The sequence below is a fragment of the Pungitius pungitius genome, chromosome 10 (assembly GCF_949316345.1).
Source record: "Pungitius pungitius chromosome 10, fPunPun2.1, whole genome shotgun sequence".
Taxonomy (NCBI): Eukaryota; Metazoa; Chordata; class Actinopteri; order Perciformes; family Gasterosteidae; genus Pungitius; species Pungitius pungitius.
The window spans coordinates 921,988-942,059 of record NC_084909.1 but is presented as its reverse complement, the minus strand read 5'-3'; the positions used below and the strand labels follow the sequence as shown (position 1 = coordinate 942,059).

The following is a 20,072-nucleotide window of genomic DNA, read 5'->3' as shown; positions in this document are numbered from 1 at the left end:
CCTGTGTACAATATGGGGCTGTTTAATTGGAATGGAATTTCAACACCAGTTAAGCTTGACAAACAGCGACATGATGTCAGAGAACTAATTTAATATCTTTTTAAAACAATTCAGCGACTCTCGCACTAAAATTCCCACGGACGTTAATCATTTGGACCTTGTTAGTTTTAATCCAACAGCAGCAATAACTTAGTGCGAGACGGGTAGAAGTGAGTAATGACAACATTACTGCTGATTTTTAGATTTGTCCAAAGCGTGGTGTGATGTTACTCACACTAATCTGGTCTTTGGGTATTTTTTTTCTCCCACTCACTCACGCACACACACACACACGCGCGCGCGCGCGCGCACACACACACACACACACACACACACACTGATTGTCTTGGAGGTATGGGGTGCAGATGACTTGGATCGGCCTTCTTATGCTAATCTGTCTCGCCAGCCACACACTCGACACAGGCGCATAGCTTTCACAATCAATGCTCATCGCACAAAATAAAAAGCCGACAACCCTGATAATGAACAGGAGGAAAACAAATGCAACCCAAATATTAGTTGAAATCTCTTTGGTTTCATTGTAGTTTTTCGTACACAAACAGAAAAAACTTCCTCACTGGGACACACGTGTTCTGCCCCAAAGCGGCCTGTTCTCTGGCCTGAATATGGAGGGATTGAGCTCAGCCATGTGTTGTGGCAAAGTAAGGTATGAGGAAACTCTTTGTATGTGGCGCCATCTTGTGGTAACGCGCATTATCACAAAGGAAGTTGACCAAAATGATCTAAGTTTGTTGATACATCTTTCACAGCAATAGGACTGTATAAAATAGAGCTTAGAAACATCATACTGTGAGTTTATACACAATTAAATTCCTTTTGGCACATTAAACATTACATTTTATTATCAAGAACATCTGTTGGGTTGCATTGTTATCATTAGCATTAAGACATTAAGACTTTTCAATGGTTAACTCGTGAAGAAGAACTGTAGAAAATATTGACACAATATGAACACAATGGCAGACTTGTTCGTAGTTGTGAACCCTGCCTGCACTTCCAACTGATTAAACATTACACTCGTATTTCATTTGTTTCATCTTTGACCTTTTGTTTGAGGGTAACGTCATTGAAACGATTCGGTGCTGCTCACGCTACTCGTCCACACTCGCACACTTCCGCAACGGATACGTCACGGCACGGCTCGGCCAATCGTACAGCGCGTTGAGTTCACGTCACTCAGCCAGGCTGCAGTTTCCAGTGTGACCTCCAGGGGGCAGAAGGTGAAAACACATGTGAACTTACACAACCTTTTACCGAACCCCGACGGCGAGTTTTGTAACAAGTTGCTTCCCCTCTTCGTGGTGCTCCTGCCTCGCTGAAGGTGAGTTGTTTATGGTCTAAAAAAAACAGTGTTTTGGTGCCGGTATTTGATTTGTCGTTTTAAACCCCACGAGTAAAACAGAAGCCAAGGACAGATCAGCCTCATTCATTTTCACGTCGGTTTGTGTACTTCTTTGCAACGTGTTGAATTCCCACATATTCCTCCCCACGTCACAAGGTCAAGCCCCGTGTGCGAAAGCATCCACTGGCATTTCCAGTGACCTTAACAACAATGTGTTCTGATACAGGAACGGCTTGTGACGTCACGGAGACGACGATGAAGTCCTTCGCCCGCTTCTCCTCGTCTGTCAGGGCGGCTCGTCGGCCCCCCTCCCCAAGTTTCCCCCCCAATCGGGCTCTCGACCTCTGCGCTCCGTCCGGTGCGGACTTTACTGCCGGCAGAACTGTCGTTGCGCGACAGCCGCGCGTAACCGCCGTGCGTACTTTTCACCACGCGCCCGTTGCCGCAGCGGCGGTCCAGGTGGCCCCGCCGGTCACAACCGAGGCCGAACCGAACGTGTACCGGGCACACCTGTCCCCGTACGCCCCGTACATCAGGCAGCGGAGCAGCGGCGCCGCGCTAGTCCACCTCCAGACTATGATGGAAGGGGACGTGATCCCCGAGCTGTGCTCCGGGCTGGCGCACTTCCCCGGCGACGAGAGGGCGGACGGACTCGCCACTTTGCTCGGGGCGTGCGCCGAGTGGGGCCTGGAGGCCCGCAGCCCTCTGGTCGTCCGGCTGATCAACGGGTGTCTGGAGCTCCTCTCCGGCGGGGGCGTCCGGGTGTCACCGCTGTGCCACCTGGGCGAGGTGGCGCGCGCCCTGGAGGGCCGCCGGTCGGCCCTGGTGACGCAGGTCCTGGCCTCTCTCTGCGGGGCCGTGCGAGAGGACGGCGCCTCGCCGAGCGAGGCCGTCAGGATCTACTCCCTGCTGGCTCAGTGTCACGACCCCGCCAGCCGGCGGCACAAGGTCCTGCTGTCCGCTCTGCACCGGAGCACACGCAGGCAGGTCCACGGGCTCAACGCCAGCCAAGTCAGCGATGTCCTGCAGTCCCTGTCCCAGTTGCAGCAGAGGCAGGTGGGTACCCTCTTCGGATCGGTGATGAACATCTGACCCCTGCGTGTTGGCCTCATCGCTGAATTCTGACCTTTCGTTTCACAGGCCGTCTCCCTGGTGCTGAGGCTGAGTCGCAGGGCGTCGCAGGTCCTGAAAGCTTTCAGCGATGCTGAGTTGACCCAGGTGCTGTCGGCGCTGATGATGCTGGGCCATCACAGCGAAGAGCTCCTGTACGCGGTGGAGGAACACCTTCCAGGTGGGCGCCGCGGTTCCCTCTCCCGTGGCTTCAGGGAAACCCCGGGGGAGTCGGTCTAAAACGGGTCGTGCGTGAGTCTAATCCACAAGGGTGGCGTGTGCTGTGTGTGCCAGGGAGGCTGGGGAAGTGCGACCCGGAGCTGATCAGCACCGTCGTGGAGTACTGTCTGCGAGCGAGGCGTCGCTCTGAGCCGATCTTCGAGGCCGTGGCTGAGAACTTTGTTGACAATGCTGAGACGCACACCTCCCTTCAGATTGCCAAACAAATTGTCTCCATGGGAAGGCTCAACTATCTGCCACAGGTGAGGGCTGTCAATAACCTCGTAACACTTCCTCCAAATCAAATCGATGATGCACGCTGATTCGTCTCTGTTCTGCTCGGCGTCTTCACCCTGCCGCAGTGCTCCAGTGAGATGTTTAGAACGTTGGAGAGCATTTTGTCAGCGAGGTTCGCACAGTTCCCGCCTCGCTCCCTGCTAGAGGTGTTGCACGCCTGCATCCACCTGGAGCGCTTCCCACTCAACCACATGGCCAAAGTCTTCAGCCCGCACTTCCTGCAGCGGCTGCGAGGTGAGCGAAAGGCTACTCGGCCCAAAGGTCGCATTCGATTGTGTCGCTTAATGCGCGTTTTCCATGCAGCTCTTTTCCCATGCTGTGTGTTTGCTACAGCGCAGGGGGAGCCATTGGACAACAACGCACTGGGTCAGCTGACGCAGCTCCACCTCTCATCCTCATTAGAGTGCTCCTACTACTGGGTGAGCGTCAACGGATACTTCGGGGGGGGGGGTATTTTTAAAGTTGTATTAGTGGGTTTCGTCTGAATAGAGGAATGGTTGAGTCACCTATTGAAGTGTCCATAATGTGTTGCTCCTCAGGGTCCCAGGTTGCCTTTCTTCCTCCACGTGAAGAACTTTTCCTCTGTGGACCAGGCCTTTGAGACGCCTATGGAGAGTCGCCTCTACAACCAGGTCAAAGGGCCACTCGCAGAGATGCTGGGGGGAAGGTTTTACAACACCAGAGTCTTTACTCGCAGTGGCTACACAATAGGTAAAAAAAAAAAAAAAAGATCCAATTGGAGAAATATTATAAATATTGAAACCAAAGTTTAAGTTAAAAAACATCATTGGCTAACCTTGTGTGTTCTATGTACATTTTTCTCCAGATGTGGAGATATGTCTGGATGAGGATGGATACGTTCTGCCTCCGGCTCAGTGGGATCACACTTACAAGAGGTGAGACACCAATTTGTTTTTGCTTTTTTTTTTTTTTTACATTTAGAACCAAACGAAAGTGAGCTGGATGACATCATCGACTGGTCTTTTCAAAGCGTCCCCCATGTGTTTGCGTCACGTGCAGGATGGCCCTGTGCTTGGATGGTGAAAAGCGGTTCTGTAGCAAAACACAGCACCTGCTGGGGAAGGAAGCCACTAAGAGGAGGCACCTGCGCAGGGTGGGCTATGAGCTGGTGCAGGTACGATGGAGACACGACACCACGGCGTATCGGCACCGCGGCTTCAATCGTTTACACCCGCAAAACAAGGGTTGTCGCTTTGTTTTGAATGTAAGAAACTTTCCGTTGCAGATCCCTTTCTTTGAATTTGAGGAGCTGAGAACTCTGGAGGAACAGGTGCAATATCTTCACGACAAGATCTTTCCCACCATCTTAAAGTTCAATCACTGACCTTTAGTTTGCCTGAAAAGTTCAATGTTGCTGTAGCTTCATAAGCTTATTTTACAGGCACATACAATAAAGATGTAATGACACTGTTACACAAACTTTGCCACTGATTTAAGGGAGCAAAGATTATGAAAATAATAGTGCCCATTTTTGTATTTTAATATTTTAAATGGACATTTTGACTATTTATGTGATCAATGTGAACACAAAACAAGATCCAACAAGATACTAGAGATGTTTGAAATGAAATGTACAAATATGCTTTAAGTATAAGATACACCATAAACTGCCTTAAATCTATTATCCTTGTACTGGTGAGTGATTCAGTAAATCCTGAAAAACAGAAAAGTTAATTTTACTTTGGATCTTTTGAAAAAAGATATATTCTAGGTTTAAAAACATCTATTAAGAAATACTGTCAACAACTATTATATACCCCTACTTATACCAGTACTGTTATTAACTGCTATTGTTGGCAACTTGATTAAACATCAACACTGTAAATCCCCCAAAAAAAGAAGAGGACTAAACCTGATATATTTTATGAATGGTTGTGTGCAATAGAATGGAAGTCAGACATGGAAACATTTAAATGTAATGCATACAATATTATGGTATCTTGACAGGTCGCTTGTTTCTTTTCAGTGCATTATTATTTATTATTTAACGTATCAAAAGAGGAAAGGGAATGTCTGCTGGATGTTAAGACTCATGTCCCTGCAGGTTCGTCTCCATCCCTCCACAGTTCACTCTCCTCCACCATGGCTTTGGACATCTTCCTGGTTCTATTAGAACACACAATATGTTAATAATACTGACTAATGCAACAAATACATTGAGGAGGGGGGTAAAATACCACAGCTACTGAAAGTGTGCGTCCGTCTTCACCTGGTGCAAACAGGCGGCAGGATAACAGTGCGGGGGTGCGCTGTGAGGACGAGTTCTCCTCTGACAGCTTCCATCATCAGGTTCTGGAGGGTGTTCAGCAAAACCCCCTCACTCAGGTCGGCGGGCGCGTTCACGGCGTGCGCTGGGCTTTGGGTTGGCGAGTTATTTCCCCAACGCCCCGCGGTTCCCTCGCCGTCCGCCGTGCCGCGCTGTTCCCTCCGATCCACCGGCCCACTCGACAGAATCTGGGGGTCGGGGCTGAGTTGGGAAAATGCGGGGCAGTCAGGAGGAGGAGGAGGAGGAGGAGGCAGGTGGTAGGTGATGGGCCTCGATGACAATGCAATCAGAGAAAGGATGAAGGCTGGATCCTCGAGTACGCCCCTGGAAGAGGAGAGGAACTCATTATGACACAATCAAAGGATGTAAATCTTCACTGGTTGTATCTAGAGTGTCTTGTTTTAAGTGTTACCTGAGCAGAGAGGTGAGTACGCGCACGGCGACGTCTCTCTCCGGGCCACGTGGCGTTGAGGGGGGCCCAGCGGGACAGGAAGTGCTCGACTCGGTGCTCTCAGGTCGCCGGGGCTCGACTGACCGGACGCGTCTTGGGACGAGAGCAGCAAATCATTCAAAGCTCGGCCCGCCTCGGTGCGTGTGGGGCAAAGTGGAACAAGTGTCGTCCTCTACCTGCGGTGCTCCCTGGACCGGTCGGGGGGGTGTGGAAGGTACCCCAGAGGCCTGTGAGAGTGTGCTGTGAGCCCGAGATGCAGCAGCGCCGGTCGGGGGGGCTCAGGGCGCCTTTTTTCCCGCTGGGCCTGCCGCTGGGCTTGCCGCTGGGCTCTCGTCATCCTGGTGCATATGGAGCCCCCCGGTTCACAGCGGCCCCTGGCAAAGATAGGCGGGAGAGTCTGGGGAGGGAAGAGCGGCGACGTGGACATGAAGCCAGGCCTTCGTCTTACTGCATGTCGGGGATTTAATTGAATTATTATCCTTTGTCTTTCACAAGAGAGCCAATGAAGACCACCTTGTATTTCCTGAGTGGTGGCCCTTTTCCCCAGGGAACTGAAACAGGTTCCTGTAACAAGACAAACACATATTTATCATTTGGTGAAGAAGCCTGAAAAAAAAGATTCATTTGAACTAGAGGAAGGACCTCATCCATCGGAACTCCTTGGATTTCTGAGGGATTTCTATCCGTGAGCGTGAATTGCCGTCTCTCTTTCTCTTCCTCCCAACTCTGCAGAGCATCGCGATGTTGAGTCAGGGCGTTTTCCTGGATCATCTGGAGAGAGGAGAGAACACTGCCTGTTTTGTCTGAACACTTGAAGACTTCATAATATTTCCAATCCAAATGTAATTCCAGATTGGACTAAAAAGAACTTGGCAAAAAAAGCATAACCGCTTAATGCAGCTTTAAATGTCTGTGGTACCTGGCAGATGACATCTAGCTGATAACAAGTGGGGTAGTCAGTTGAGGTGAAGGTAAGGACACAAAGGGCACTTTCTTCTGGACGCAGAATTCCTTTTTCTGGATGGATCTGCACCACCTGACGCAACACAAATATGTGACATTCATCTTCTTTAAAACAGTGAAGAGTAAACATGCACCTGATGTTATTAACTACATGTAGACCTTCCTGTACCTGCTGATAGCTCTGCTCGTCCCATTTATAGTGCACAGAGTCCGTGTGGGACAAGTTGGTTAGGAAGAGGATTCTTGAAGATTGCGAGTAGATTGGGATGTTGCCAAGAGAGACGCTGTCCTCCGACAGAAATACCACCTACACACACACACACACACATTGACGCAACGCATAGAGCCTCAAAAGGTCACAGACATGAAAAGTGTAAGACTTGGTAAGAATAGACTACTGGTACTGAGCAGATTTAATTAAATTATTAAAAAAAGCGGATTTGGAAAGCCAAGAACCGCTCCCACCTGTCCCGGGAAGGGCGCTCTCTTGACACAGGGTTCAGGGGCCTCGGTATCGCTGAACTTAAATGGCTTTGCGGAGTCCAGTGTGGGAGAATCCAACCCACATCCTTCAAACCTCACCAGTGTGGAGTCTCCACCCTGAACACTAATGGAAACATCCATCTGGTGATACACAAAGAAAGACTAAAAATCACAGGGATTGGTGACTGGATGTGAGTCATTATTCTGAATCAATTAATGAATCAGTTGTATGAAAGGTTTGAGGCGAGAGGAAGGAATGGGCGTACTGCATAATCCTTACATGGTACATCTTAGCTTCCAATGGAGAAAAGATCCATTCCAGCATGGCCGTCTTCCCAGGAAGAACCTCTCCCTCCGGATTGAGGCAGACCAGCACTGGATGGTTAAAGTTGTCCACCTTCAGCTGCGCCAACGCAGACACGTCCACCTCGTAACGGACTGGCACTGCACCACAATTGTTTAGTTCATACACCTGCAGGAGAAACAAACACCAGGTCAAGTGGGTTTTCTCCGATGCAGAGGTAGTCATTGTGGAAACTGTATTTTACAAAACTAGTCTCAGATTTGGTGGGTCAGCTGTTTCACTCAATATGAGTTATGGAATATTACAGTACCAATGAGGGGGTGATTCATATCAGCCATCTGTGAAGAATTCACTCCTAGCTTTTAACACACCTGCTTCGGTGGAGCGCAGTCCTCAATAGAGACGGAGGTGAAGACATGTTGTCTGGAGGCAAAGTGGAGACAGGGTGTGTCTTTCTCCAAGGTCAACCCCTGAAGGTTCAGCTACAAACAAAACCACATCACACGCATGTAGTCACCATGAAGCATCCCCCAACATTAAAGAGTTCTTAACACTTTGTGAAATACGTGATATTGGGTCCAGGGACAAAAAGATACACCGAACATTAGATTAAACCATTTTAGTTAAATAGTTTTTTGGTGTTTCTGAGACCGAGAATAAACGAGGATCATGAAGATGGAGTTCTGCCTCACCAAGATCTCTCTACCATGAGAAAGTTTGAGCGTGACAGGAAATCGGTCCGCCCCTACGAAGTCGTGGCTGTGGAGGAAACAGTTTTTTTCAACACCCCTTCTCCTTGCCTAAGTTTGCAAAGTGATTTATTCTGTGCTATATTCCTTGTATCTGACCTGTAGGTAAAGTGCACTGCCCTCTGCTGGCCAGGGAGCAAAGTGCCAGAACGAGGAGAAATGAAGAACAGATGATTGTCTTTAACCTGTAAATGACATGCAGTCATGTGATGTTAGCGTCAGTACGGGTCTTCAGAAAGGTTACGCTTTGAAATATCAAACAAGTTCCCTTTTGATAGATCTGAATTTCCTTCCTGTTTTTTTCAATAAAGAAAGGCAAGTCAAGGTGAGGGAAGAAAAATATATTTGAACAGTGCATTTGAAAAACAAGGTCATTCAAAGTGCTTCACATAAGACCATCAAAACATCAGGCAAAATAAAAGGACATTTAAAAAGACATTAAATGTTGCAGCGCAGTTCATGAAATGAAAAAAGGATCCACTTCAACCTTGAGTCTGGTTTAATTAAAAGGAGCCGCAAAACAGAAACGTCTTGGGTCTCAATGTGAAGAGGCTTTCTGTGAGTTTGTTCCAGAAATGTGGAGCAGAATAGCTAAACGCTGCTTCTCTGTGTTTGGGTCTGAATCTGAAGAAAAAGAAAAGTCTGACCTTCATCTGGGAGAGTTCAGTGCTGCTAAACTCTCCCGTCTCTGCCCAGTACTCCATCTCTAGCTGCTGGTCTGCTGGAAACAAGAAGGCCCTGAGAATGGGGAGAAAGACAAAAAGAAACTAAGAAATTAACTAGAAAATTGGCCATTAAAGTTTCCCTCTATAGATCCCAATCCATCCTTTTTTACATAAAATGATGAACACCATGTTATCGTTACCTGTGATTGACTGTATTCTCTGCACTTTGCTCTTTACTCACCAGTCTACAGGGATGGAGCCCGGGTTGTGAAACATCAACTCAAAAACGGAGGGCTTTGAATTCATGGGATTGGCACTGAAGTTGCAATCCAACATGGCTTTGGAGAAGACTGAAGGACAACTGCTCAGACTAGATGAAGGAAGAGAGGACATTAAGACAGAACATACTCAAGTGTTATTCCATTTTTTCTTTTTTTAATGAAGAAAAAAGTCATCATAGGGAAACAAGCACAAACGGGACTGAAATAAGAAACCTCAACAACTCTATCTTGGTATCTCCATGTTTTTATTTCTAACAATTTATATTTGATTGCGGATAACTATATTCCTTCCCTCACCTGTTTCTGGTAGTGGTTCTGTAAGCGAGCCCGGCGGGGGACGTGTTGGAAAGCATGTGCTCATTGAGGCTGTCCACTGAGAAGAGCTTCCACAAGTGCCCCTTGCTGAGTCTGCCCACACTGCCTCCACCGCACACATCAATCACCCGCAGCGTGGGAAACACGCCTTTAGCTCGCACTTCGCACACTGCTTGGGGAGGGCGAGACACGGCTCCTGCGGAGAGAGGCCGACAGCGCAGAAAGCCAGGAGTTAAGTGTCATGTAATAGAAAACAAACCCGCAGAATCCATTCGGGTTTGTAGTGTTCCATCCATCCATACCACTGGAATTCAGCATCTGGTAGCTGATGGTCCACAGGTACCGGCCTCGTCTGTGTGGTCTGACAGTGGATCGGAGCAGCATTTTGGAGTGTGAGACGATAGTTCCCCTCTCACAGTCAAGCCGGAGGGCTAAAGGGGCGAGACGGGACGATGTTAGTCTACAACACTGGGCCAACTACGCCTGTTGTGCTAAACACGTTTATTGTGAGCTGTCCATAATTCTAAGTTTAATTTAAAGTCGGAGCAGGTGAGGTCGCGCTGACATGGATGAACTGTATATTTACAGCACATGACATGGTTTATTGGGGGGAGTAATGGTAAGTTGGGATTGCTTCCCCATCCCCATAGATTGTGCAGTGAACAATACATGTGCTAAAATCACATGATATCTTTCAAATACCAGACGCAGAAGACAGCAAGGATAATACCTTTTGGCTCAGTCCCAGGGTCATAAGGAAGATCCTCATCCAGAAGCATCTGCTGTACAGAGAGACAGAAGGAAACGGGACAGGGGCTGTTGTTCACCAGAGGAACCTGAATCGCCCGACAGCTTCCAACCAGAATGTCTCCCACGTCCACAACTGCTTTCTCTGCCTGGAGGAGAAACAAAGATGCATACGCTGCTTTGTCTCTCACGCATGCAGTACACACAAATAAAGTGACACCCAATGACAGTCACACCTCTATTAATCCTTTAGAGCCCAACCCCACCACGTTGAGGGTGAGGTGTGACTTGTTACATCCAGGAGTCTGGATCGGCCAGAAGCTGAGAGTAGCTTTCAGTGTGTAGGTTTTTTCGTAAAGTGGGCTGAAGGACCAGATCTGGACCTTTAATAACCAAACATTAGTACAAAAAGAGAGATAAAGTCAGTTATTTAAACATAATCATCAGTCTCAGCCTAAATAAACACGGTTGTTTCAGTCTCTCACTGAGCTCTCGTTGGGATGCAGTTCCCCAGCATCTGGTTCAACAAAGATAAGCTGCTGGTCTGGCTCCGGAATGCTCCATTGGAATCTATCATGGAGGACAATCCCAAACAGACAGCTGTGGTCAAGAGTAATGATGCTTGGCAAGGTCCAGACTACCAACCATGCAGTGAATGTCACAAACACAGCCCCGGGAATAACAGCCATCGCTTAAACCGACCTCAGCGGTACTCGGCCGAGGTTCCTGATGTGGTGGGAACGCCGCGTCCGAGAGCCCACGGCTGTTGGCTGGAAACGGAAACGCTTGTCTCCTTCCAGAGAAATACACAGCTTTTCCACCACACTGACAACTGTCAGTTTCTAAGGGACACAGAAACACATGCACAGACGAAATAGCCTGCGAGCGAAGCGCGGGGAGCTGCAGCTTTAGTCCTCGGTGTGGTACCTTTGTGTCTTTAGCTGCATTCAGCCGGAGGTGTAAACTGAACCCGTGCTTGGGGCCGTCTTCTGAGGGCGTTGATCTGAGGGTGAGGATTTGGTGTTTGCCAGGCTGGATTAGGCCGCAGCTCGGCACCACAGACACCGATTCGGCCAAGGCAGGCGTTGAGCCGGGGTCCAGACAGAAAGAGAGGGGCAGGTCTCCACAGTTCCTGAAGAGCACTGTCCGATAGGAAAGAACACCAAGGGCAGGAAACACCTTGAAAGAACAAAATATTCCAGTTACCAGGGTATTATCTTAGTGTAACAATGCCTTATGAAGGTACGCTGTAACATTTGAGGTGTTTCTGTATCTCACCACTCGATAAGGCTGCAAGGAGCAGCGTGGGAGGAAATGCTCTTTGCTTTGCTGAAATGAATGGCCTATGACTCGGACAGTCACACACCACGGTGGGCACAGCAGGCGGCCCTCTATCTGAGGGTTGTCCTGCAGGAAGACAATGCAGTCACTGCATGAATGTGTTTCTTCAACAAAGTCAGGTGATACATTCAGAGGTTTCAGTGATTTTTGACACATTAATTCAAAGGCAGAAAGTTTGCTCGATGTGATGGGATGTTGCTTATAAATTGTCAAACTGCATTACCTTACAGTATGCAAAGCACTCAAGTTGTGCCCCGTGCAGAGTATTGATCTGCTTGGGGTCATAGGTCACTCTGAATGAAGTGGATTTTAGAGGAGCCAGGTCACACGATAAGGGAGAGACAGTGAACGGAGAGTCTCGGCTGGCAGTCCACACCAGGCTGAAGAAGGATAACATGGAACAAGAAATCAGAGGTCTAGAAACAGAAAGTGCGCCTGTGTAGGGCCATGGTGGGAAGCCACAATCCATTGCAAGAACAATGGTCTGGTACCTGAGTTTCCCCCCTGTGTGGTTGGTGATGGATACAGGCTGACAAGAAGTGGATGTAGGCAATAAAGAGGATGCTAATTTGTGATTAAACAGAAGCTCACTGGGCTCCACGGATACATGTGGGAAGGACAAAGAACTGCAGGAGAGGGGATCCATGCAACCCAAGCAGGTCTCATAATATTCCTCCATGGGAGTTCTCTTGTCCTGTGCACGGTGTGACTGCTAGAAAATGACACAGAAAAAAAGAGTAAGAGCTACCAGACCTAAACGGTATGATTTACTGGTGACATCTGGTGTTCAACGTGTAAGTGAGTTAATGTTCTCTGCATGTTTCATCTCTCTTTGGCTCTTTACCTCCCCCACTGGGCAGAGCATTCCCTCTCGGTCAAGGCCTACTTTATTTTCTTCCTGCGTGAGCGTGTCCTGCGGGTCCAGTCTGCGGCACCAGTGGAGCTTGTAAAGAACCAAGTGCTCGGGTTTCAGTATCACTGGTTGCTGGAGCTCTGAGTGACAGGTACCAATCAGGTCAAGGAATATGGGGTCCTACAGGAAAGAGAAAGTAACATGAAAGGTAAATAGAATGAATACTGATGATGTTAGTGTATATGTGGTGAGAGTGTGTGTGCATCTGCTAATTGGCTCCCACCCTGTGCAGTACGATACACGTCACTCTCCTGTGATGTGCAATAGGCTGCGTGGGTTTATAGACAGCCTTGAGTGTGAAATGGCCGTGTGGGCATACAGTGCCACTTGCTGGCTGTATGCTGAACACACTATTCCCAGTGCAGTCCAGGTCCCATTGGTAAAAAGCCTCAACGGGCGCAGAATTAACCAGCTCCACTGTCTGCACAACGGCTCCCCCTTCCTCAACACAGCCAAAGTCCAGCACAGAGGAGGTCAGAGAAACTTTGGGACCTAGTTACAAAAAGAACCAGAGTTTACATACAAAAAAAAGAGGGAAATATTCCCGCGTGGGACACGTTTCCATTCTTTGGGTGTTCCTTTATGTGTGTCCTTACCTACACCGTTTCCAATGAGCTTGAGGGGAGTTTCATTTAATGCCCCTCTACATTTTAGAGATAAGTACTCCACAGAGACAGTATCCACCTCAGCGGGAGTGTAGGTGACAAAAGCACGTAGTGATCCTCCAGGTGCCACCTTACCCCTGGTCACATCACAGCTAAACTCTGAGTCCAACAAATGGAGCCCACTGGACGATCGTGAAAGAGAGAACGAAGCAGTTACCTGGAGGAGGGGGGCAAAAACAGCAATGATAGGGAAGCTCATTGAGAGTTTGGATTTTTGTGTTTCTCTGTGTGCTACTTACAGGAGAAGGGTTGAAGATGTCAAAGGGTTTCTGCAAACTTTGTCCGATAGGCACCGAGCCAAAGTGCAGCTCTGGACCACACTGTTGTTTTTCATCGGTGGTACCTGGATCTCTCAGCTGAATAAATGGGTATTTGGCTGAGAAGGAAGTCAGAATCAATACAAATATTGGTTCCTATTTACCCATCGTATCCTTTCAAAGTTTTTGTATATCTATTTAAACCACATATACTCTATCCAAAATAAGTGGACTATAAATCACTTTTTCCCCCCTGTCTCCGTTGTCAGTGATCCGGTACCTAGTCCCTGTAGAAGCACATTGCAGCAGCTCTTCGCCTCGTCCCCTTCTTCTCCAAACCTGCAGCTGGCTTGCTGCTGGTATACCAGTGCTTCCTGTGGTCGAAATATCACGGTGATGGGACACTCCTGACTGGGCTTCAGCAGGCCGTGCTCGGGGCTTAGCTGGAACGGTGCTGTGCACTTCCACTGGAAGCATGTCTGGAGTTTACTAGGAGAGTCCAAATTATTAACAAGAGTGAATGGGAGTGAAAGAGTAGACACGTTTGAAATTATTTGATGAACTACTTACTGCAAAGCACACCGATAAAAACACACAAACGGTACACTGGTACCAACCTGACATTCTTGAGCAGGAAATTGGTTTTGGAGGAGTTTTCAACAGCGCAAAGGGGTAACAGCACGGAGTCAGGCACCTCCAGGGCATGGCAGGGGATGATGGCACGGAGACACACCTGGAAGCTGCCATCTTTACCTTGGAACTCAATGCAGTCTTCATACTCGCACTTTCCCGAGCATTCAGACACAAAACGCGATCAAAAAGACGTGAGAAATGGTTCATCATTTTAATGCCTGGAAGATGATTGGTCGAGAAAAGTAATTTCAAAGCTCTGGGGTCAAATCCTTTTAATTAATATGATCTGTTAACAGATGAAAATGCGTAAAAGATTGGGATGTTTACCCTCTGCACTGGTCTGAAGCAGATTGGAATGGAGAAAGAAGTCCCTGGGCTGAGAACTATTATTTGAGGAACGATGGCGGAGAAAAACTTGGACACCGGAGGCCTGTGAGGGGTCAAAGATATAACATGTGAATCCTCAGCCTATTTATGTGTTTGCACATGTATGCAAATGTGTTTTTGTAAGACCTGACATGTAGCTTCTGCAGCTTGCTATGAATATTCTTTAACAGCAATGTCTTGGTGAACTCCATCCCCAGTTCCCAGTCCTCCCAGACCAGCTCCGGATTCAGTTCCAACCCGAAGAGACAGCTTCTCTGGCTGGATGCTTTCCGATGGTTCTTTCCACCACGTTGCCTCTGGTGAATATGCGAGTGAGATATGTTGGTTTTTGGAAAGTTTTGGACACAGATGAATTACTAAAGAAGAGAATAATTTAAGTGAACACTTAAGTTTTTCATATGCAGCAACACCGGTTAATATATCAGAAAAAGGACACAATCTCTGCAATCTCTGAGTTGTGTAAAGATGATTACATTGTTGGTATTGATTGCCGTGGCTCATGGAATATTTTTGCTTATTCAGGGAGGCACAAAAATTGATCAATTCTAACACACAGGCACAATGAAAATGTCTGATACAAAATGAAAAAAACCAGACCACATCTTAATTATTAATATCAGCGTCGAGCTGTTTCAATTCCAACGTGAGTTACTTTGATCTCCTTCCCAGGGGTCGAGGGTTTCCATGGTGCTCTCGAAGTCAAAGGTTCAGGACCCCGAGCCTCCGCTAACATGGCTGGAAGGAGACAGAAGCCACCCAGCGTTAGCTAGGCGTTAGCACAACATCAAGTTACAGCATGTGGCTAACGTTCAACGACCGGGGGACGTTTTATGGCGTTCAAAACGGGTTTAAGGACTGGACTTCACACATTTGTTGGAGTTTCAGTCAACCAAAACATAGCTGGAGGCCACATTGAGAGTGTTTGGGAATAACTAATAATGACGTTAACTTACGACCATTGCTGTTCGCTAACAGAGGGGCAGACGGCTGACAGTTACAAAGACTCAAATCATTTCCCAGATAAACACCTTACCTTCACTTAAACGTCAAACATCGAGTTTAGCAAACTAACGGTACAGATTTTCATGCCTATTCAGGTATGAAAACAGCGCTCGGGACAATTAAAAGTTTGTGGCCACAGCGTTACCACGACAACGAGAAACAGTTTGAATCACCATGGTAATAACGGCAGCTGAGGAGGGACATTTTCCATTTGCGAACTGGTTGCAGTTTTTTTTAAATATTAGGGTGTGTTAACATTTAGGACACGCGATGGTTTGACGAGTTATCAAAAAGGTGTGATACAACTATATATACTAGAAATGACAAAATAATAATCCCATTGATTTTCATTCACTTTCTTGACACTTTCTTGACTGACTGGACATGAATGCAGCTTTATTTTTCAAAATATTCATTGCCACAATAACACAAGTGTTGCTTGCACAGTAAAATATATTAAATTCTATCATGTTAAATTATATAATGACAACATAACACACTTCATATGAGAAATTTAAAAAAACATACAGTACATGCAGCCATGTCTTTGAGTGTGTGTGTTTGTGAGTGTGTGGCTTTAACTAAATATGACACATATTTTCCAAATGATAATACAAAAAAATGTTTCAATATTATACAACATTTCATTGTGATAGAGCCAAACCTAAGGCCACAAAATGTGACTTCGGTGAACAAAGATCTATTATTTATCTTGTTATAGTAATAGAAACATTTTATTATATATATATATAATAAATATTTGTCCAGCGTTTGTAACAGACCTGAAACCACTGTAACACTGACATCACACAACGTCTTCACAACACAAGTCTCAAATTAATGTTTGATGTCTCTTCATCCACTACTATGAAAGTGCTATCATCACCCTCATTTACACAGTTTAGGTACACGTACATTTTTAGATTAATTATTAATTGCAAATGACAGGAAAGAAACACAAATGTTCAGAATGTTCAAACTGTTTAAATCATGTAAAAGTAAAGTAAATCCTGCACAAAATACCCATAGTAATTCAGTCTCATTGGCTGATGTAATGTCTAATGTCATGACTCAGATGGATGATCATTAGGCCATTGAATTCACATGGCATTATTACGGGTTGATGTTATCTGTGCTCCAGGTACAGATATGGCACCATGATGGGCTGTGAAAAATAAATGTTCCTCTTAATGCGACCTTATTTTTGCACCTGAATGCATTATGTAGTGTCTTCTCAAGAGTAATATACAATAAAAGCATGCTGAGCTTTAAAACTATGCAAAACCCCCACTTCTTGTTTGTGAGCCTCCCTCCTCCAGTTCCTCCTCAGAGTAAGAGCTGTAGTTCCCCGTTCCTCCTCCAGCATGCCCCATGTAGCCTATGGAGCCTAAAGAGCCTGCCCTTAGTACGTCAATCTCCTCCCTTTCATCCTCCTCATCCCCTTCTAGTTCCTCTTCGTCCTCCAGGCCGGAGCTGTGTGAATCGCTTTGAGGCTTGGCCCTGCCAATATCCGCTGCGGCTCTTTCTTTGTCACTCAGTGGCATTGCTTGGTCCTTGACTTTGCGACTTCTCTTCCACTTCATACGTCTGTTCTGGAACCAGATCTTGACCTGGTAATACAACAGGGAGGGGGGGAGGGGGGGGTCATCACAGTTAAACCGGGAAAACTCATTTTGGTTGTGTGGGGTTGGTCTTCTCTGAAGGAATCGTGTGAAGAATGTCGCTAAGATGAGGAAGGTAACAACATCGACTTGACAGTGACTTGGAAGGATGTGGATGAAGCGCTCACACACTACAAAGGGGGTCTAACCATCTGATGAATACAGGCTGCGGGTTTCTCACCTGAGTCTCACTCAGCATGAGTGAAGTGGCCACCTCGAAGCGTTTGGGACGGGACAGGTACTTGTTGAGCTTGAATTGGTTTTCTAATTCCAGTAGCTGCTGACTGGTGAAAGCTGTCCTGGGTCTGCGACACTTCCCAAACAGAGCTTCCTGCGCTGGTACTGAAACAGAGAGAGGCAGAGACAGACGATTGTTATGAAGACTATTATTATAATATTATTTTAAAAAATCTCAACTTCTGGTTTTGTTTTTCCATAAGAGCCATCAGCCCGTCTGTCTTTCTGCTTGTATATGTTTTTTTTTTTATTATGTCTGTTAGCATTTATTGGCATGATGTGAGATGGTGGTGGGAGGATATTGCTTTGGAGGGGTCATAAACCATCACAGGAGACCATTACCTTAATGAAAACACTGTAAATGTTACCCATTGATGAAGTAGGTCTATTTCACGTGTTACCTTTATACCTGGCTAACTGTTTTTAAGAGACAGCATCTAAATGCCACGGTCCTTTCCAAACATACGGGGGTTCTAAAACCATTAATAAATTAGCTGTCAACCATCCCATTCCAAAAATAAAATAAACAACGTCAAAGATGAGTGTTACCTGTAGTAGTTAGCATTTAAAAAAATATTGATATGGCTATGAAAAGGATTTAAGAATATAACACTTAATTAATTTTAACACGACTTGAAATATTTAATATGTGTTGTAAATGTTACTTGATTAAACATAAGTACTTCATAATATTACATGATTATTTACAGATTTTTACAGTTTAACCTCTGGACACACATTAAGTTTCATGACGTAGAGTCTAAGATGAAGTTGAGGAAACAGGGAGATTCGCTCACCTCCACACTCCCCCAGTCTGGGCATCATCATCCCGGCTCTGATCCAAGGCTCCAGCGGGTGCGTCGTCACGGCGCCTTTCAGCCGCGGCGGGTACGGTTGGACCAGCTGCATGAAACCGGGGTAGACGTAAGCCTGGTGGTGGCCTCCCAGGGCCGCCAGAGGATACATGGAGCCCGGGGGCATTCCGAGGAGGCCACCTTGGTGCAAGGCACTGAAGCCCGACTGCGACCAGCAGAAGAGCTGCGGTTTGGATAGAACCCCCGGCGGGGCTTGAGAGGAGTCGCTTTGGTTCTGATGAGGGGAGGGCGTCTCTGAGCCGTGGGTTGACACCGGGCTGCAGCTGTAATACAACCCCGGGGACGCGCCGTCACTGTCGCTCCTCTGCTCCACGTCGTGCGCCAGTAGCGCGTCAATGCAAAAGTTTTTAGATTTCTCCACGGTGGTCGTCATTTCGTGAACTTTCTCGCTTCATCAACTGGAAAGAGAAGTGTTTCTAAGTGAGTGTCAGAAACGGTGCTGTTTCCCCCCCCCTACTTTTACTTGAAGAGACGCCTTCTTCTGACCCACTGCGCTCCAGCGTGTGCGCAACTAAACCACTTGGCTCACTCCAACGACTTCCACCCGACAGCGCTGTAAAGTCTGCTGCGCCGTGATTGGCCACAGACCCAAAAGGGCAGAGTGTGCTATTTCCTATAAAAGGTTAAAGGCAGCCATTTGGTGCACTCCTTGGTGTTGCGTTCTGCACATATGCCATCCTTTAATCCTATTTATGTGTGTTTCTTTCCTTCTTACGCGTCCCCAAGGATGTCATAGAAGGATACATGCGAATAACTGGTTATCTTTTAGTCTGTCTGTTATCTGTTTAGCAGTTTGATCCCAAAATATCCTACCTATCCCGCTGTGTGATTGAGGTGTTTACTTCACACACGCACTTGAAAACTTTTATTGCGTTTGATTACCATTGTGGTGTCGAATGGCGAAATTCATCATTTTTACAACTCGGTCTTCATTACATTTTATTGCCTGGTAAGGCTGACAGAAAGCCAACAAGCTCTTATCAGCGGCTGATGTCATGATTATCGGTCATCACCACACCATGTAGCAGATAACGGGGCAGTAAAGTGACAAGAGAGAGTAAACTCATTTTCTCTTTCCACAGACAAGAGCCAAACACAAATTATGGGCCTGTGACACAAAGTCCTGTAACAGCTGTCTGCCACTGACTGCACCTTACGCTGTGTGAGGGAGATAGTGCATACTTATAGCCATTACCTTATTTCTTTTTGGCAAAAGATCCTCTTATTGTCAACCTAGAGGTAGACCCTCCTTGATAAGGAAGAATCTCTCGGCCTCAGTTGGACATGCGTGGATTTCTTGCTGGTTTATATCGGACTGATAAGAGACCGTCAGAGGCCTGGGAAAACCCGCCGCTATCACTTCAAAGAAAAAAAACCTGACACCTGCTTAGTTACACAGCATTTAAACCTAAAGACATGCGTTTATAATCTTATAACCAGGGCAAACCATTGGCTATTGAGTATTAACATATGACAGTTTCCAGAAATGACTTTTAAGCGGTATTATCTTTCTCCAAGTGGCAAATACAGGGTTTTTTATTTTTGTTGGTAAGAACAGCGGGTGAAGATAAGACTTAATGAACTCGCAGGGGGGGGGGGGGGGGGGGGGGGAGCTTCTTTCCTTATTTGACTCATAAGACACACATGAAAAGGCTTTGGTGTTTAAGGACATCTCTCTCAGGAGAAATAGGTTAATAGTTAACGTGTTCCGCCATCAATCATTACTAAGAGTCTGATAGACCCACACGGACCACAGGTACCACAGGTACCACAGGTAGACCCGGAGAGACCACAGCAAAGCTACAAGAAAGAAATTGATTAGTCTGGT

General features: G+C 46.7%; 3 protein-coding genes across 3 annotated transcripts; 1 reads left to right on the top strand and 2 right to left on the bottom strand.

Moving 5' to 3' along the window:
* Positions 1–1,255: 1,255 nt before the first annotated feature.
* On the top strand, positions 1,256–4,789 carry LOC119229294 (FAST kinase domain-containing protein 3, mitochondrial-like). The gene is made up of 10 exons (XM_037489554.2): positions 1,256–1,381; positions 1,629–2,458; positions 2,543–2,693; positions 2,807–2,994; positions 3,094–3,262; positions 3,362–3,447; positions 3,568–3,739; positions 3,855–3,924; positions 4,049–4,163; positions 4,275–4,789. The coding sequence occupies exons 2-10, from the start codon at positions 1,658–1,660 to the stop codon at positions 4,371–4,373; spliced, it is 1,851 nt and encodes a 616-aa protein (XP_037345451.2). The 5' UTR covers positions 1,256–1,381; positions 1,629–1,657; the 3' UTR covers positions 4,374–4,789.
* Positions 4,790–4,896: 107 nt separating this feature from the next.
* cfap65 (cilia and flagella associated protein 65) lies at positions 4,897–15,631 on the bottom strand. The gene is made up of 35 exons (XM_037489543.2): positions 15,503–15,631; positions 15,122–15,204; positions 14,596–14,765; positions 14,410–14,512; positions 14,067–14,233; positions 13,730–13,938; positions 13,432–13,568; positions 13,124–13,349; positions 12,751–13,019; positions 12,459–12,647; positions 12,106–12,326; positions 11,838–11,994; positions 11,552–11,680; positions 11,201–11,452; positions 10,976–11,115; positions 10,759–10,843; positions 10,510–10,656; positions 10,257–10,422; positions 9,829–9,957; positions 9,509–9,722; positions 9,172–9,300; positions 8,913–9,003; positions 8,365–8,450; positions 8,209–8,275; positions 7,888–7,998; positions 7,493–7,684; positions 7,195–7,353; positions 6,899–7,036; positions 6,686–6,802; positions 6,409–6,537; positions 6,280–6,330; positions 5,943–6,163; positions 5,728–5,859; positions 5,259–5,639; positions 4,897–5,155 (listed from the first exon to the last, which is right to left on the bottom strand). The coding sequence occupies exons 2-35, from the start codon at positions 15,200–15,202 to the stop codon at positions 5,080–5,082; spliced, it is 5,271 nt and encodes a 1,756-aa protein (XP_037345440.2). The 5' UTR covers positions 15,203–15,204; positions 15,503–15,631; the 3' UTR covers positions 4,897–5,079.
* Positions 15,632–15,723: 92 nt separating this feature from the next.
* Positions 15,724–18,742, bottom strand: LOC119229297 (motor neuron and pancreas homeobox protein 1-like). The gene is made up of 3 exons (XM_037489560.2): positions 18,167–18,742; positions 17,314–17,474; positions 15,724–17,081 (listed from the first exon to the last, which is right to left on the bottom strand). Exons 1-3 carry the CDS (start codon positions 18,615–18,617, stop codon positions 16,746–16,748), a joined length of 948 nt encoding a protein of 315 aa, XP_037345457.2. The 5' UTR covers positions 18,618–18,742; the 3' UTR covers positions 15,724–16,745.
* Between the last annotated feature and the right edge of the window lie 1,330 nt (positions 18,743–20,072).